The 19,912-nt window shown below is 34.8% G+C and overlaps 1 protein-coding gene and 1 pseudogene across 1 annotated transcript; both read left to right on the top strand.

Moving 5' to 3' along the window:
- Positions 1-11,342, top strand: LOC25501292 (putative potassium transporter 12). The gene is made up of 9 exons (XM_013590479.3): positions 1-439; positions 1,937-2,165; positions 2,241-2,489; positions 2,971-3,021; positions 3,836-4,096; positions 8,996-9,048; positions 9,152-9,266; positions 9,573-9,827; positions 10,033-11,342. Exons 1-9 carry the CDS (start codon positions 188-190, stop codon positions 11,088-11,090), a joined length of 2,523 nt encoding a protein of 840 aa, XP_013445933.1. The 5' UTR covers positions 1-187; the 3' UTR covers positions 11,091-11,342.
- A 3,113-nt stretch (positions 11,343-14,455) lies between these two features.
- LOC25501291 (flotillin-like protein 2) lies at positions 14,456-16,466 on the top strand (annotated as a pseudogene).
- The last annotated feature ends 3,446 nt before the right edge of the window (positions 16,467-19,912 follow it).

Here is a 19,912-nt window from a genome sequence, read left to right as displayed (position 1 = left end):
CAGGTTTTTAGAATGTTTCATTCGTGACATCAAAACTGAGCTATCTTAAAAAAAGCACCAATGTTCCATTTTTTCACATAAACAAAGGGATGAACATTTATCTGAAAAACCATCAAAACTTGTTGATAAAGTTTCACACTTTCAAAAGCTGAATCAGTTTTCACAAGTGGGTTTTTGATTTAGAAGAATGAAGTTGGATAGGATTGAAGAAGGAAGTGTGAGGTTGTTGGGAAGTAGCAGTGGTGGGAGTAGTGAGTCTAGGTGGGTTGATGGAAGTGAAGTTGATTGGGATGAAGATCCTCCATGGTCTCATCATGGAAGGGATGGTAGAGAAGGGTATGGTTCAATTAGGAGAAGACTTGTTAAGAAACCTAAAAGGGTTGACTCTTTTGATGTTGAAGCTATGGAGATTGCTGCTGGTCATGATCAACATTCCAAGGTATGTTTTTCCATAATAAAAAATATTTAATTTCTTGAGGATAAAAAAAAATAGAAATATTTGGCTATTAGGCTCGAATCTACAACATTTGATGTGTTAGGGGGCTGGTTCGGGTTCGAATCTGCAACCATCTTCTCTGCACTTAGTGTGTGTGAATTTTGCTATTAGGCTCTTTGAAGGAAAAAATATAGAATATTCATGTTTTGTGTGTTATAGTGTGTTGTTATCATTGTTATCCATAAGGACTGCAGAAAGTAGTGGAATAGTGGAAACAGGTTTTGGTTACAAATCATACTTTCCATAAACTAGGATTTTGTATTACTATTTTATGCATCATAGAATATTCAGGTTTTGGTTCGTAAGTGTAGCTTAGATGGTAAAAGACTTTGGTGACATTTGATGGCTAGGTGGGTTCGAAGCTATAACCTTCTTCTCTGCACTTTGGTTCTGTTTGGACTGGTTATCTGAGCTTATCTACGGGCATAAGTTTTGTGAGACTGTTTGGGAGAACTTATGAAAACAGCTTATGACAATTTTCAAAAGCCTTTTTCAACTTATTTTCATAAGTTCTCTAATATATCTTATAAAAAAAGCTTATAGCATATACAAAAACAATTTAAGTTTATTTTATGCTTTACTATAGAAATAGCTTATGTGAGAGCTTATGATAAGCGCTTGTGCTATAAGCTGTTTATCCAAACAGGCCCTTAGAGTATTGAATTTTCTATTAGGCTCTTTGGAAGAATAAATATAGAATATTCATGTTTTGTGTGGCATAATCTATTGTAACCATTGCAGAAAGTAGTGGAACGCCGATATTCTGCTACATCAAATAGCAGATAGCGTTGCTGGCAAATAGTGGGAGCCGTATAGTGATTGAAATAAGTCAATTATAAATAAAAAAGGGAATGGAGGCAGAGCAGAGCTCGTATATAGAAAGGTTTCTGTATAATGGAGAACTTAGGAGTAATACTCACCAATGCTTCAGTTTATATATTAGAAAAATAGATTGAGATTTTTATTATTTTTAAACTTAAATTTTTTTTACCGCTATTGCCGCTACATCAACTCGTAGAAACTGGAATGCGGCAGCTATCGCCCTAATAGCGAAACATTGGTGCTATAGCGTCGTCATCACTTCTATTTGACTACACTGGTTATAATTTTGTTGAATTAGTTGTGAGAGCAAACAATGGTTTGGATAAAGATATGATCCGTGATAGAACATTATGGCATCATTTGGTCTATGTAACTGACCTCACCAAGTATGATATGGCCTGGTTGTTCTTGTAGTTCTAAGCGCAGGCAAGAATTTTTCCTTGGTGATGCAAATTTTATGTGTATCTCCACTAATGAGTAGTATGCGATAAGTACTGATTGTGGTATTCATGAAGCATTACAATGCAGAGGTTTTGTCATACCCACTTCACCAATTTTAACACTGCATATATAATGCTAACCTCAGTCTTTAAAATATTATGTGCTTATGTGAATCAGGACCTTTCCCTTTGGCCTACCATTGCATTGGCATTTCAGACTCTTGGTGTTGTATATGGTGACATGGGAACAAGTCCTCTCTATGTTTTTGCTGGTGTCTTCAGCAAGGTTCCTATTAACTCAGATGACGATGTCTTGGGGGCTTTATCGTTAGTAATGTACACGATAGCGCTTATTCCATTAGCAAAATATGTTTTTATAGTTCTCAAAGCTAATGATAATGGAGAAGGTAACATATTCACTTTCACACTCAGAATTATGTACTTTGATTCATGATTTTTATATGTTGATTGCTTAACTGTAGGAGGAACATTTGCGCTGTACTCGCTGATTTGTAGGTATGCAAATGTGAATCTGCTTCCGAATCGCCAACAAGCTGATGAACAAATCTCTAGTTTTAAGCTCAAACTTCCTACGCCAGAACTCGAAAGGGCTTTAAAAATAAAGGAGACTTTGGAAAGGACGTCGATCATGAAAAACGTGTTGTTAGTGTTGGTTCTTCTTGGAACTTCCATGATTATTGGTGATGGTATTCTAACTCCAGCGATATCAGGTACGTAATCAAGCGACTTTTTGACATGCAATTCTGTTTAAAGTTTTTGGTTTTCTCATGTGTTCTATATGCTGGCATGAATTTTACAATAAGCATATGTCTCTAAGCTAAACTAGCCATACCAATTTTAGCACTCACATGCACAAAAAATCTATTAGATAATATCAATATTGTCAAATAGAAGTTATATCAGCACTATAATGTAGTATAAAGAGGTGTCAAATAGAAGCTATGGCGGCGCCTAATTTCTGGCACTAAGCGCCACCTATCAATGAGGACGAAACTAACCATACCAAGTCTCCTCTGTGGGGATGAAGTTGTGGCTTTTTATATGAACTACACTCTGTTGAACTGGTTCAATTGACAAATCTACTTTTTGAATTTTTCGATTTTTTTTATCATTGTGTTAGTAAATCTGATGTTAAGAAAAAAATAGCTTGTTATGTACCTTAAGTATAACCATGGTGCTTCTTTGTTGCAGTGATGTCTGCCATAAGTGGTCTACAGGATCAAATAAATGGATTTGGTACAGGTATAATTTCATTTTCGTTCTGAGAATTTCAATTTTTTTGACGAATTAAAGTCACATTAGTGTAGATTTATAATATACGCAAGGATGGTGTCTGCTTGCTTTTATAAAGGAAAGAAAGGCATTACTTTATGATCAAAGTGTCCAATCTCGATGGAGAAATGAACTTGTAGCCTTTTGATAATGTTGAGAGTCCCACACTAGTATGAGATATGGCCTGAAAGTACATTTTTATAAGTCGTAGACATCCCTCGCCTAAAAGCTGATTTTCTATTGTTGAGTTAGGCACGAACCAAATTTTAAGATAATATCTGGGCCTATATAAGATCTGTTTGGTCGCCTGCTGTCAGACCTCTCAGGTCACGCTCCAGATGTCTAGTCTTGAGCATGACAGGTCTGTGTTAAGAGTCCCACATTAAATGAGATATGGCCTGAAAAAGTGTTTATAAGTCAGAGGCATCCCTTACTGATTAAGCCGGTTTTATAGGGTTGAGTTAGGCACAACTCAAGCAGAGAATTTAATTTCAAGTTATCAATCATTTTTCTAAATTGACTATATCCTTGAGGTCAAAATCCCTGCAAGATCTCTGAGATTTCAACTAACTAGCTTAATGTACTTTGGCTCAGTTGGTCGACTATGGTTGATGGTTCTACTATAAAACATCATGTTAACATCATTTCTCTTATTTCTATCAACTATTTTGTAATTCGGTGTTTGCTATTTTTGGCATTTAGTTATGTTACAGAACTATGGAAACTAACAAATTGTTTTTTACACAACAAAGTTTAGATATGTAATTCATGTTTTTACTTGCAGCTGAAGTGGTTAGCATATCTATTGTAGTCCTCGTGGCTTTGTTCAGCATTCAACAGTTCGGTACTGGCAAAGTGGGTTTCATGTTCGCCCCTGTACTTGCTTTATGGTTCTTTTCTCTGGGTTCTATTGGAGTATATAATATACTTAAATACGATATTACTGTTGTGAGAGCACTCAACCCAGCATATATCTATTATTTCTTCAAGAATAATGGCAAAAGTGCATGGTCAGCTCTTGGTGGTTGTGTTCTGTGCATTACAGGTAAACCTCTTTTGTCATTTTCATCGTAATTTACATGCATAATACATGGTATAAAAATCTCATTAGCGTGTTGGCTATCCTCATCATATTTTTATTTTCGTCTTAGGTTTGCTTTTGAATTTTATAATTGTCTACGAGTCTTTTTTTCCTTTTAAGATGCTTGCAACATAATTTTTGCTTCCCTATTGGTTCTTATTGCATGGAAGAACCTGTTGGAATTTAGAAAAGAAATTAAGCAGACTTATGAGTTCTGAAGACTGAAACACACAAATTTCATTCCTTCTAACAACCTTTAAATACAAGAAATTCATAATCAGAAATAAACAAAAGAAAAACTGCCTATAAATTTGTAACAGACAACATAAATCTGTAACCTCCCATAATTCCTATAATTAAAATCATAACAATCATAACCATAAATACTACAATAAACTCTAATAATAGGTTCTGATCCATATTCTCAACACTCCTCCTTGGATCAGAAGCTATTGACACCAAGCTTCTCTCTCAAGTTCTCAAATCTTCCTTTTGAAAGAGTCTTTGTAAAGATGTCTGCCAATTGGTCTTCTGTCTTGCAATATTGTAACAAGACTTCTCCTTCCTTTTGGACTTCTCTAAGAAAGTAGAGCTTAATATTGAAGTGCTTCGTCTTCCCATGAAAGACAGAATTGTTAGAGATTGCAATTGCTGCTTGATTATCTACAAACACCCTAGTTGGTTCTGCTTGAGTCATCTGTAGATCAACTAGAATTTTTCTCAGCCATAGAACTTGATTAACAGCTGCAGCAGCAGCAATGAATTCTGCTTCTGCAGTTGACTGTGCTACAATATCTTGTTTCTTTGAAGACCAAGAAAACATTCCAGAACCAAGTGTAAAACAATAACCTGATGTGCTTTTCATATCATCCAATGATCCTCCCCAATCACTGTCAGAAAATCCATGAAAATTAAAGTCTTGATTGTAATTGAACCATACTCCATAATCAAGAGTACCTTTGATATATCTAAGCACACGTTTAGCAGCTTGAAGATGCACTTCTTTTGCACAATGAATGAATCTTGAGAGAATGCTCACAGCATGCATAATGTCAGGTCTTGTTGCTGTAAGGTACATGAGGCAGCCAATAAGACTTCTAAAATCAGTTTCATCAACCTTTTCTGCACCATCTTCCTTGCCTAGCTTCAATTTAAGAACCATTGGAGTATCCACATGCTTACAGTTCTCCATCTGAAACTTCTTCAAAATCTCTTTTGCATATTTCTTCTGACTGATAAAGATTCCTTTTTCATTTTGTTTGACTTCCATTTCGAGAAAAAATGCCATTTCTCCACAATCAGTCATTTCAAAGACCTTCATCATATCTTGCTTAAACTCTTCAACAAACACATTATTGCTTCCTGTAACCAAAAGATCATCCACATACAGAGAAACAATTAAAATATCAGAACTCAAGCACTTCACATAAAGAGTTGACTCGCTGAGGCTCTTTGTAAAGCCAATACTCAGCAAGTACTCATCAATCCGGCTATACCAGGCCCTTGGAGCCTGCTTCAAACCATACAAGGCCTTTTTCAGCAAATAAACCTTGTCTTCCTGCCCTTCAACTTCAAATCCTTCTGGTTGGTCAACATATATCTCCTCTTGCAAATAACCGTTGAGAAAAGCAGATTTCACATCTAGTTGAAACACCTTCCAACCCTTTTGTGCTGCCAAAGCAAGGGCCAATCTGATTGTATCAAGCCGAGCCACTGGTGCAAATGTTTCGGAAAAATCAACTCCAAATACTTGAGCGTAACCCTTCACTACAAGTCTGGCCTTGTGCTTATTAATGGAGCCATCTGCATTGAGTTTGGTTCTAAACACCCACTTTACACCAATAACATTTTTGTGTTGGGGTCTAGAAACCAATTCTCATGTTTTGTTCTTCTCAATCATGTTAAGCTCCTCCTGCATTGCAACAATCCACTTTGGATCCTTTTTCGCTTCTGCAAAATTTTCAGGCTCTAACACAGCAACATTACACGTTTCATAAATGTCAGAAAGCAATCTAGTTCCTCTAACAGGTGGATCATCTATATGTTCATCTTTCATTAAAGATAAATCAGAAAATTGATTCTGATTATCTTTCTCCCAACTCCATTGTTTTTCTTCAGCAAAATGAACATCTCTACTTATTAGAATCTTACCAGTTTGTGGTTGAAAGACTCTATAAGCCTTTGAAGTTGTGCTATAGCCAATAAAGATTCCTACCTCTGCCTTTTTATCTAACTTGTCTCTTTTCACCTTTGGCACATGAGTAAAACAAATACATCCAAAAACTTTAAGATTTTGAACAAAAGGTTTATGACCATACCATACTTCAAAAGGAGTTTTTCCTTGAACAGCCTTTGTAGGAAGCCTATTTAATAGAAACACGGCTGTATTAGCAGCTTCAGCCGAGAATTTCTTTGGAAGGCCTTTTTCATGCATCATACATCTAGCCATCTCCATTATTGTTCTATTCTTCCTCTCGACTACTCCGTTTTGCTGTGGAGTGTAAGGAGTAGTAAGCTGGTGTTCAATTCCCGCCTCTTCACAAAAAGAATTAAATTGATCTGATACATACTCCTTTCCGTTGTCCGACCTTATGACTTGAATTTTACAATCACATTGATTTTCAATCCAAGTCTTAAACCTCCAAAAAAACTTCTGCAACTTCAGACTTAAATCTCAAGAAATAAATCCAGCACATTCTAGTAAAATCATCAATAAAGGCAATGTAATATCGACTTCCCTTTAAAGATATTTCAGGTTGTGGTCCTCCGAGGTCTGTATGAATCAGCTGCAATTTTTGTGATGCTCTCCAATTTGATTGAGGAAATGGTAGCCTGAATTGCTTCCCGTATTGGCATGCACTACAGCTACTGACATAGTCTTCTAATGATGGCAAGCCTTCCACAATATTATGTTTTTTAACATACAGCAGTGCAGCATGGTTGAAATGTCCCAATCGTTTATGCCAAAGCTCAGTAGCACTGATTGGACTTGAAACAGCAGCCTGCACCTCTTCCATAAGATCTAAAGAGAAGCTTTTTCCCTTCATTTTGACCTTAAACAGATCATGCCCATTTGCATCTTGAATTAAACACATTTTATCTTCAAACAACACTTTGTAACCTTTTTCAAGTAATTGCCCAACACTCAACAGATTTTGATGAATATCTGGTACATAAAGCACATCAGTAATGATTTTAGTACCTGAGTAGCTTTCAATTGCAATTGTGCCCTTTCCTTTAACTGAAATGCACTCTCCATTGCCGATTTTGACTTTTGAAATGGTTGTTTTATCCAACTCCTTGAACAACTCCTCATCATTGGTCATATGATGTGTACATCCACTATCAATTAGCCAACTTTCACTATGATTGTTAGTGGAAAAACAAGTTGCTACAAATAACTGCTCCTCATCATCTTGTTGATCAGCCACTTGAGCTTCAGATTGAGCCTGCCTTTTGTTCTTGCAAATTTTTGCAATGTGTCCAAGCTGGTTGCATTTGTTGCAGCGTATGTCAGGCCTCTTCCAGCATCTAAAGTGTGGATGATTTCTTTTTCCGCAATGCTGACATGCAGGATTATTTGTCTTCTCGTCATCAGCTTTACTGCTCCATTTGTTGGAACTTTCTCCTTTCTCTGAGTTGTTCCATTGGCCCTTTTTCTTCTTTCCTTTGTGACTTTGACTGAGCTTCAGTTTAGCTTGCAATGCACCTTCAATTGTGCCTTCCTCCCTCATAAGTCTCCTTTGTTCTTGGGCTTGCAAAGCATACACCAATTCTGACAAAGTAATTGTTGACATATCTTTGGAATTTTCCAAAGAGGAAATGGTGGATTCAAACCTTTCAGGAACAGTTACAAGGATTTTTTGGACAATCCTTATATCAGAAAACTCACCTCCTAGCAACCTCACATTGTTGACAATGCTTAGAAGTTTGTCAGCATACTCCTTGATTGTTTCTGACTCCTTCATCCGCTGCATCTCAAACTCCCTGATCAAATTCAGCACTTGCATCCCTTTGACTTTCTCATTTCCTTCATACTCTTGTTTGAGAAAATCCCAAATTGCTTTTGCTGACATCAGAGTCATGATTCTTGTGAAGATTGCTTCAGAAACAGCAGAAAATAGATAAGACTTTGCCTTCGATTTTCGCTGCTTTCTCTCCTTATGATTTTTTATTTGTGCAATTGTTGGATTGTCTGGTAATGGCTCAATCTCATAATCATCCTCAACAGCCTCCCAAAGATCATGAGCGTCAAGATAAGCCTCCATTCTGGTTGCCCATAGGTGATAATTCTCACCCTCAAAGATTGGCAATTTTATGGCTGAGTTATCAGAGTGCATTTTCAACTCTTTGGTAAGTGTTTGGGTGTTTAGCGGAACTCTCAACCTCACCAGGTCCCTCAAGAACAAGAATGCTCTTGATACCACTGTTGGAATTTAGAAAAGAAATTAAGCAGACTTATGAGTTCTGAAGACTGAAACACACAAATTTCATTCCTTCTAACAACCTTTAAATACAAGAAATTCATAATCAGAAATAAACAAAAGAAAAACTGCCTATAAATTTGTAACAGACAACATAAATCTGTAACCTCCCATAATTCCTATAATTAAAATCATAACAATCATAACCATAAATACTACAATAAACTCTAATAATAGGTTCTGATCCATATTCTCAACAGAACCAATAGAAGTTATTTACATGTTGAAAATATCACAAATTTACATTATCTGGAATCACTCTGAACATAACTGATATGTATTCTTGTCTACCGAAATTAGTTATTTGTAATGCATTGAAACAACTCTTTAGGACATGGAATCAGAATATTTCTCGACTTTCTTATGCATTCTCGTGCAGGTGCAGAAGCAATGTTTGCAGATCTTGGACATTTTACTGTACCAGCAATACAGGTTTGTGAATCCTCAAATTCTTTCTGCATGAAAAGTAAACAATTAAATTTGTTTTAAAAGTTCTTCTGTGTTTCTTATATATCTTCTACAATTGCTTATACAGATTGCTTTCACTTGTGTGGTATTTCCATGTCTCCTCCTAGCTTATATGGGCCAAGCTGCTTTTCTGATGAAAAATCCTGCTTCTTATTCAAGTGTATTCTTCAAATCTGTTCCAGGTGATATAGTGTTTTGAAACATATAACCACAGTCCTTCAAACTACACGAGTTTAATGTTGATACACTGTCAGTGTAATAACATGTTCTACATTTTCAAAAAATCACAATCAATCATTTGTATGACTTTAGAAGTAATTATGATTAAAGTCAAACGTTTTTACTGATCTGAGGATTATGATTGATTGACAATATAGAAAATCTTCATACCGACAGTCAATATAAATTAAATAAAAACTATATTAAGAGGTATTGGTTATGTATATTAATCATTTTGGTTCCTGCTGTTTGTGCTCTGTGTTGAACAGAGAGTCTTTTCTGGCCAGTGTTTGTTATAGCTACACTTGGTGCTATGATTGCAAGTCAAGCAATGATATCTGCTACTTTTTCATGCGTTAAGCAATCAATGGCTTTGGGATGCTTCCCCAGGCTCAAGATAATTCATACCTCAAAAAAGTTCATGGGTCAAATTTACATACCTGTTATTAATTGGTTTTTGATGATTATGTGCATCGTTGTCGTTTCCATCTTCCAAAGCACTACAGATATTGCAAATGCATATGGTAAAGTTTTCTCCTTCACTATTTTCATGGAGTATTCCTTTTTCTTCTTTATGGTTCTAAGGTGACAACTAGGATGCTTGCAAAGGAAAACACTGACTATATCATGATTTCACCTAAATTATTGTCGAAATTTGTTGTCAAATTTCTGTGTAAAAATGCCATTTGTGATGTATTAATGTGATTCATTTCATTTGTTCTATTGCAGGCATTGCTGAAGTTGGTGTGATGATGGTTAGCACCACCTTGGTGACACTAGTGATGCTTTTAATTTGGCAGACAAACTTGTTTTTAGCATTTTGTTTCCTGCTTGTCTTTGGTTCTGTGGAGCTCATTTTCATGTCTTCAGTCTTATCGAAAATTTTCGAGGGTGGCTGGCTTCCACTTGCCTTTGCTACCTTTTTCCTCTCCGTGATGTACACGTGGAACTACGGGAGTGTATTGAAGTACCGAAGGGAAGTAAGAGAGAAAATTTCAATGGACTTAATGCTTGATCTTGGTTCCAATCTTGGAACAGTAAGAGTACCAGGAATAGGATTGCTATATAATGAGCTTGTCCAAGGTGTTCCCTCCATTTTCCTGCAGTTCCTTCTAAGCCTTCCAGCTCTTCATTCCACCGTAGTTTTTGTCTGCATTAAATATGTTCCGATTCCTGTGGTTCCTCAAGAAGAAAGATTTTTATTCCGAAGAGTTTGTCCGAAAGATTATCATATGTTCCGCTGTGTTGCTAGGTACGGTTACAAAGACGTTCGGAAGGAAGATCACCATGCATTTGAGCAACTTCTTATGGAAAGTCTTGAGAAATTCTTGAGAAGGGAAGCATTAGAAGCTGCGTTGGAGTTGGAGGGTAACTTAACCGATGATGTGGACACCGCCTCGGTGGATACAAGAAATTCTGATCTTGCAGCCGGTAATGGAGCAGAGGAGCTTAGGATGCCACTGTTGCATGGTCAGAATTTAGAAGAAACAGGAACTTCTACCTCACATGAAGGTGCGTCGACATTATTACCATCGAGTTACATGTCGTCAGATGAAGATCCTAGTCTTGAATACGAGCTTTCAGCTCTTAGAGAAGCAATGGATTCAGGATTCACCTATTTGCTTGGACATGGAGATGTGAAAGCAAAGAAGAACTCTTTTTTCTTTAAGAAATTGGTTATAAACTATTTTTATGCATTTCTAAGAAAGAACTGCAGAGGAGGTACTGCAAATATGAAAGTACCTCACACCAATATCATTCAAGTGGGGATGACATATATGGTCTGAACTCTGAATGAATCATGCATTCTTTCAGATAATTATGCAATGCAATGCTTAGTTTACAACATCACATTGTTATTGCTACTCTATTTTTTCTTTTCCCGTCAGCGGTGATTGGTAAAAAATTTGTAGTTAGAATCAGCAATTGTGTAATTGTTTCATTTGTCAAACATAATGCTTGAAGTGATTAATTTCAATGTTATTGATGCTATTGTACATTGATGTTTATATCTTGTTATGAGATTATGAATCACAATATGCTTGAACATGTTCATAGCTAGGCTTCTTTTCTCAGCAGAAAAATGCATATTCGAAAGATATGCTACAAGGCCCTTATAGAATTCGTTACTAAATCTGTTGCCTGAACCAATCAAATGCGTAGGGATTTACACGTTCTTTTCTTTTTTTTGGATAAAATCTGAACCAAACCAAATCGACACACAACGAATTTTTTTCGGTCTGATTGATTGGGTGACATCATTTGTATAATAATATTTCAGAAACTTTCTTTGAGTGCATATTTAAAATTTCCAAAACACAACATGTGTAATAATGTTTGAGGACATTGTCATATAAGAACTAAAAAAGAAGTCAAACTATCAAATTAAAACACTTGAAGGCATGGGACTGAGAGCATATGTTGGTGCCGCTGAAACAATCACAGAAACTATGTGTCATGTTTGTGCTTTCAATCACTCATTGTACTATTCTCAATTTTGCAACAACAAATTTACTTCCCTATTAACTATTTGCAGCCTAATACTCACTTCCATACAACATAACAAATCTTTTAAACTATGCTGTAAATTTATTGCATAATCTTGAGGCAGGAGTGTTATTTTTCAATCAGAAATAACACATGAAACACTACTCCACTTTATCCACCCACTCAAATCCTAAAGTTCACTTCTGCTTCTATTCCATGTTATGTAGGTTGGTTTGAGCTAAGCGATAAGGAGTTTGAGGTCCTCAGCTCAAACCTAGACGAAAGAGTAAATATTATTCCTCGTGCTAAATCATTGTCTGTCTTAGGTGATACTCCTATATCATACCATAAAATAAAGGTAACAATGACGTCAATTTGAAAACTCGTGGACAACTAGTTGCAAAAGTATAAATTATAAATACTAAATCTTAGGCATGGGTTATTTTTCCCAATGTTTATGATAAGATTTTAGAGAGATAAATTTGGCCTTCGTTGAAACTGAAAAATGGTAACAATAATTATTTAGAAGGCAACGGTTTCTTCCACTATGCAAGCAGATACTGAAGTCCTTGTGGTAACATAACATGGATCAAGTTATCAAACATAATCGGATTCCAATCAAAATTCTTAGATGAATATAACATACTAATAACGTTCAATGAGAACTTACAGTACATAAAAATGAGATATGAACAAAAACACAAGCTCCCTTAACATAGTTTTATTTTATTTATATTGGATGGAACGTACGTATGAAGCACACACAATATTATTATTATTTATTGGGCGCTGCTAACCATTGAATAAGGATAAATAATATGCATTAAATAAATGAATCTCACTTAATTCATCTCAATTTTGGAAATCATTCCCATTATATCCAGCCTTCATTTCTTAATAATTTTTTTCCTGCAAACTTTACTCAAGGGATTTTTTTTTTTACGTGATGTTAAAACAATAACATATAAAAACAAGAGAAAAAAAGTTTGAATAATACCTAATAAATTCGGACTTCCAATAAATTGAGCATATAAAAGAAATAGCGTAAAAAAAATTGAATAATAACTGCAGAATAGAATATAGTACTGATGATGGCAGAGAGATAATAGATAACAGTCATATGGTTGTGTAAACAGATGGAATGGAAAGGACGCGTCTCTATAATAATGGTTGTGCCTTTGAATATTAAAAGAGTATTTAATATAGCTTTTATTATTTTTAATTAGTTGGCATATATTATACTTTAATTGAGATGAATTAAGTGAGATCCATTTATTTAATTACTATTTATTGTTCCTTATCCAGTGTCCGGCACCGGTTAACATTGCCCTTATTTATAATAGACTCTTAGGGTCTGTTTGGTTCGAGAATTAGAAGGGGAGGGATTTTAACGAATGGGATGGGAGATATTTTAATTAAAAACGTGTTTGGTTCGCAAGGGGGAGGGGAGGGGAGGTGAGGGGAATGGATTTTAAAATTATTTTACCGTTTAACCCTTAAACTTAATTAAATAAAAGAAACTACTTGTTTTTACGATTTTGGAGATCGACGAAAGATTAGCACACATCTAAGCTGCTTATTTTATCAAAAATTGGCTCATATATTTTGCACAACAAGAGATGAATAGGTGGATTAACAGTGAAAAAAAAGAACAACAAGTAATAATAAGCTGAGTTAAAATAAAATAATAATAATAATAAGGTCGTTGACAGCAACAAAGTAGAAGTAGGAGTGGTCTGTACATGTAACAAATAAGAGTGATATATAATATAATAATAAAAGTTGTTACAAGAAAAATATAACCAAATAATAATAAAAATTGTTACAAGAAAAATATAACCAAATAATAATAAAAATTGTTACAAGAATAAGATAACTAATAATAATATGATTGTTACAAAAATAATATAATCTAATAATAATAAAAGTTGTTACAAGGTTAATATTGAGATTTGAAATTAATTTAAGGATAATTATGGCAATGCAATAAAATTTTAAAGAGATTTGCTTCCCTCCCCTCCCCTTCTAAAAATTGAACCAAACACTTCAAATTAAAAATCTCCCCTCCCCTCCCCTCCAAAAGTCTCGAACCAAACGGACCCTTAGTGACAGTTAGAATATTCGCTACAATGAAATCTATCAGGGATTATGTGTGAGAGTTATGTGTGAGCAACATTGACCACATACATGTTAATTGAATTGAATCTAAAAAGTTAAATTTGCTTATAATCAGTAACTGAATTGAAAGACGATGAAAACATTTATTGATCTCTTTTATGGTTTTTTCCTGAAGTGACATAAATTGAAGAACAGATCATACAACTGCAACAATGTTTAAATCCGTACGTAGAAAACGAAGTTGATTGTAAACAAAATCAGGCTCGAGAGATTGTGTTAAAGAGTCCTATAGACAAATGTGTTTATTTATATTAACATGCAAATTCAATTACCTATCTCCAGCAGAGTGAATAGAACACACAATTGTAGTTGAAAATTTTAAAAGAAATTAAGGATATTTTCATCTAAAATAGGTTTAACTGAACATCATGTTCTTATGTTTATTTTTAATCAATCTGGACCCTCACTGAAGTCATCATGAAATTCTTATACTACGTAATCAAAAAATTATGGAAAATAAAAAATTGCACTAAATCCAAATAACAATTTTCATAGCCTAAGATACGATCCACAATCACAAACATCGCTGTGAACAATCTTCGCCTGCGCCATTAATTGATCAACAGTCACATCACAGTCAAGCACAATTCTAATCTTCAACATCCATATAAAGGATCCCATTTTGAATTTCAACAGTGCTCTCAGCTTCAAAGTTAACGGCACACTCCGTTTCACAACAGCATTCACCAAAGCTCTACTATTCGATTCTGCAAGTATGATGCCCTACTTTTCAGCACCATTGGAAACATGGTTATGTTATTTGACGGCTGATAAAACATCGGCAGAACGCCTTTACTGAGTCTAACGTCTCTGTAAAATATTTCAAGGCTGTTATGATCTTTCTCATAATAGATTCCAATCTTGTGGTTGCGGTTATTTTCAAACAAAGTCAAATCAAATTCAAGAATGTATAAGGTCGCAAAAGCATCAGAATACCTTGTGATAACCGGAGCATGGATCAAAGACATCAAACTCGTAAACAAAGCATGGATTCTTCCCGGTAAATCGTACAGCGTTTTCAACTCTCACCAGTAAACTACACCTTCAAAGTTCAAGCAATGAGTGCTGAAAAACTCCCATTCGTTCTCCCCGCTGTGTTCACTATAGGTCCTCGTGTGGACGATCATGAAAGCCTTCTCAAATACGCCAAACTAATTTCACAGCATGATAGACACTCCAATCACGTTAATGAACTTGTTCAAGGAATCATCGAAAGCGAGACACGTGTCCTCGCTGCTTCCATGACTATGGAAGAGGTCTTCAGAGGAACAAAAGAGTTTATAAAAGAAGTATTCAAGAAAGTTCAACTCGAACTGAATTAGTTCGGGTTATTGATTTACAATGTGAATGTTAAGCAATTGGTAGATGTTCCAGGTCACGAGTATTTCTCTTACTTAGGGCAAAAGACACAAATGGAAGCAGCGAATCAAGCTAAAGTTGACGTGGCAGAAGCTAAGATGAAAGGTGAAGTTGGATCGAAATCGAGGAAAGGACAAACGCTGCAGAATGCAGCGAAAATTGATGCAGAGACGAAAGTCATTGCGACGCAGAGGGCTGGAGAGGCTGAGAAGGAAGAAATTAAAGTTAGGACTGAAGTGAAGGTTTTTGAGAATAAGAGAGAGGCTGAGGTGGCCGAGGCTAATTCCGAGTTGACTAAGAAGAAAGCGGCTTGGACTAAGGCGGCTCAAGTCGCTGAAGTTGAGGCTGCTAAAGCTGTGGCCCTTAGGGAAGCTGAGTTGCAAGGTGAGGTTGAGAGGATGAATGCTTTGACTACCACTGAGAAGCTTAAACCTGAGTTCCTAATTAGTAAAGCTAGTGTACATATGAAACCAAGGTTAGTCCATGCATGCTAATATATAACTTCTTATTATATAACTATTAAGCATAGTAAATAAATTGTATCATTATATGATAAAAATATCATGACGAAAGAGCTTTAGAACGTTTATCAGTTACTAACTTACTGTGTCACTATTTTGGTGATTCAAATTCTGGATAGTGCAGGCACAAGAGGCAAACTGGGAGCTGTACAAGAAACAAAAAGAGGCAGAAGCAATTCTGTATGAGAAGAAGACAGAGGCAGAAGCACAGATAGCATTGGCAAATGCAACATTTTATGCTCGTAAACAAGCAGCCGAAGCAGAGCTATATGCAAAGAAGAAGGAGGCGGAGGGGATCGTGACACTTGGGAATGGTCAAGGGGTGTGTGTAAGTACCCTTCTCAACGCACTTGGAGGTGATTATACAGCTGTAAGGGACTACTTGATGATAAATGGTGGCATGTTTCGAGATATTGCGAAGATTAATGCTGAGGCTATACGCGGACTTGAACCTAAGATTAGTATTTGGACTAATGGTGATAACGGTGGCGAAAAAACTGACGGTGGCATAGGTATGAAAGAAGTTGCTGGTGTGTACAAGATGTTGCCACCTCTGTTTAAGACAGTCCATGAGCAAACAGGCATGTAGCTCCTTTTATTGTGTGATACATGTGACTGATTCACTAGTCTTTTTATAGTTTCAGGTTTTAAATCTTATGTTATATGCTTAATTTAATTTACATTTTTATATGCTTGGTATTTTATGAACGGAATTTTTGCGATAAAAACAAAACTCCTAGAAGGACTAACATCACATCGTGGTCTTTTTCATTTGGTAGTATGCATACTCATTTCATGAAAAACAAGTGCTACTAATTCAGTAACTCTATTTCATTTTCATGTTTCGAAGAGTTGTGTTATATAAACATTATACATAATTTTCTGCATAATTATGCTGAGTTCATGCTTAAATATGAGTGTTAACAACCTTGTTACACAACGGATCAGTTCGAGATGAAATAAGACGGCAGTGCTAGGTAGTTTCCTTGAAAAGGTGTGGTAATACTATCTAAAAATAGATCAAGAGCTATTGGATATCAAAATTGTAAATCTGATGAGAATAAATTACTATGTTGTTATAACATCTTTAAATACTGAACTAAAGTTGTATTGCAAAACTCAAATTGTATACAAAAATTGCAAGTGGAGGAACCAATATAAGCATTAGTACTCAGAATTTCACCATAGGTTCCAATTTATAGTTAGCTTACGCCTAAATGAGGCATAAGAACAGTGAACAAGTTTGTCGACACCAGCATGTGACTGCGATGGAGGCCGAGTGAGGTGGACCAACAAGTTTGTCAAATAGAGATAGATCTACCTTCACGTTCTTCTCAAATTGTGCTGAAAAGGGGAAATAAACTTAACAAACAGTATAATCATTTTTATTATTATAGTCATGATTTCTTGCATGATAAGGTAACAAGTTGATGAAGAAATTAGTTTGCTGATGCTTAATTAACCGTCTGTGTGTTGGTTTACATGTCTTCAGTCATGTCGAAAATTTTATGAGGGTGGCACACAAAGCATTTGTCCTTTCCTCAATTAACGACTAATCTACGTCGAATAATTTGTGAGTTCTCTCATTCCAATCGAATTCTCTCCATATGCAATAATCAAGGATCGAACCCATAACCACTTCGAGTAGATAATCAATCGAAGTTTAATAACATTGCTGTGGATACATAATACATTGCACGAGTAACGAAAGGAAATATATGGATTGTCGCATGCAAGTTATGGAGCAAGCAAAGGAACTATTCACACCCCTACTTTTGGGAGTATACACTTCTTGTATATACTATTTTTTTCTCAAATGTCCATGTCTAGAAGAACTTTTTTTGTGTTGATAAAATCTAGAACAAAAATTTTGAATGTTATTGTCGTAGAACATTGTATAAACTACCATTCTAAACTAACAAGTATCATTAAAAAAATCTTTTCAAAAAAAAAAGTATCATTAAAAAAATTAAAAACCAAAAAATAATAGATTAATGTAATGTTTCATAATAATTAAAAATTATATATGCGATTTGGTTCGGATGGATTCCAAAAACATCTAATAATATTCAATTTTGTGTAGTTTTTCATTTACTTTTTAGATCGCTTTACGGGTTTAATTTGGATCATTTTGGAACTAACAACACTCATAGCAAGCATTTCTCCATTTCCCTTCTATTTTAAAAAATAAATAAATAAATAAATTCTTCCATAAACAAAATATATGCTTGTTTTTAAGAAAAAATGTGAAATTACAGAAAGTGTGGTGGCATATAAAGAACAAACGAAGAATATTCTGAGCAAGTTCCTTGCATAAAGAATATTCCAGAAAAAATCCATTTCCATTTTGTACTATTTCTAAACCACAGAAAGAATTCTTTATGCTATATTTTTCTTTTGACCTTCAAAAGAATATTTCTGTTTTGTTATAGTTGCGTTTGTTATGTTTAGATGGCATATGATTATGGCATGTGGCCTTGTTAAAAAAGACTAAACGAATATAAATGTTACCCCAAAGAATGTGAAGGAAAAAAAATTAAATATTACTCTAAATTCAATGTATGATGTTATAATATTTTTACATTTAAAATATATTAATAATAACCATTAATTTATCATTATCTAAAAAATTACTCCTTTAAAAAATGCAAAAGATTTCTTTATTTTTCTTTATCGTTTTCCCACAAAAAGCACTCCCCTCCGAATATTTGATGGTATTAGATAGGCCATCAATATTGAAGTTCCTATCAATAGATGGTTTGATTTGCGTCGAAAATGTGATATTGTTTAAAACATGAGTGTTATTGAATTTCAAGGATAAAAGGGTGAATTAGCTTTAAAACTCCTCTTATTCAATCTGAACCAAATGCATGTTTAATTAAAGGTAAGTTCTTGGATATCTCAGAGTTTGGTTGAGTATCGGTACCATTTAAAAAGAAAAAAAAATAGTATTTGAATTTTTTTAAAATAAATCAATATGAAAATATGACATAGCATGGATTGATCAGATGAGGGATACATATTCAACCAAACTATTTGGACATCATTGTCTTCACACTTCATTCAAATATCTCCCCTCCCTTCCACTCCCATCTTTTGAACCAGACATGTATATTCATTTAAATTAATTCCTCTTGTCTTCCTTCTCTTTTCCTCCGCTCGGTTAATATTTCGATCATCTCCTCCGTTGAATCAAACCGACCGACCTTTATTATCTTAAATGAGTTTTAATCTATATAAATATCGAGAATAATTTCGCAAAAGAAATAAACGCAAGTTACATGATCATAATGATCACGAGAAGCTGAGAGATGTGCTAGAATCAATTCTCTTATTTTATTAACTCTCAGCCAATTATTCCCTCCGTCATTATCTGAATATATACTTTTGCCTTCAACTTCAACTCCCCCTTTTTCCACCCTCAAAGTGTAAAATTTCCATTACTTGACGCAAAGGGACACATGAAATATGTCTCATATGTAATAACGTAACGACCAAACACAATCAAATACTTCAATGTGTATGGTGTTAATCATAGGAGTACTTTGTTCATTTATTGGTTTGTGCACTTATCCCAACCATGTATATATAAATCAAAGGGAAAAAAAGATAGATAGATGGGTCATGTCTTTTTCAGGTATCTTACCCAGAATAATGTGAATGCTATAAGAAGAAAAGTGGTATATAAATTAGCTAGAAAGTAAATAAAAGATATGGTATGGCCGCCATATCATTTTTCCACTTTGCCACATTCATTTAATTAGCATTTTGAATGGTTTTGATTGAGTGGACAAAATAATGGAGCAATTAGATAACTATAGTGTTTAGGAAAAAGTACATCCTCTACATGTCCCTTTCATATTTGTAATTCGATTGGAAGTTATTGTTATTGCTTCTCCCCTAATTCAATATTCCTTTTCTACAAAATTTAAAAGTCAATGGGACAAAGATTTGGATTTTCACTTACTTGGTTTTCTTCTATAGTGCAATGTTAGGCAAAGTTTAATCTGGACATTTTGTGTGTTTTACAATCATGAGTATATGAAAACATTTGTGGGGTATGA

The sequence above is a fragment of the Medicago truncatula genome, chromosome 8 (assembly GCF_003473485.1).
Source record: "Medicago truncatula cultivar Jemalong A17 chromosome 8, MtrunA17r5.0-ANR, whole genome shotgun sequence".
Lineage (NCBI taxonomy): Eukaryota > Viridiplantae > Streptophyta > Magnoliopsida > Fabales > Fabaceae > Medicago > Medicago truncatula.
The sequence above is the reverse complement of the archived record's forward strand: the minus strand, read 5'-3'. Positions and strand labels throughout refer to the sequence as shown.

What these genes read in the sequence shown, in the direction of transcription:
- LOC25501292 (XM_013590479.3), top strand. Translation starts at nt 188, where the DNA reads ATGAAGTTGGATAGGATTGAAGAAGGAAGTGTGAGGTTGTTGGGAAGT. An exon ending in TCTAACTCCAGCGATATCAG is followed by an intron (nt 2,490 to 2,970) that starts GTACGTAATCAA and finishes TCTTTGTTGCAG; the next exon opens with TGATGTCTGCCATAAGTGGT. An exon ending in ATTCTTCAAATCTGTTCCAG is followed by an intron (nt 9,267 to 9,572) that starts GTGATATAGTGT and finishes TGTGTTGAACAG; the next exon opens with AGAGTCTTTTCTGGCCAGTG.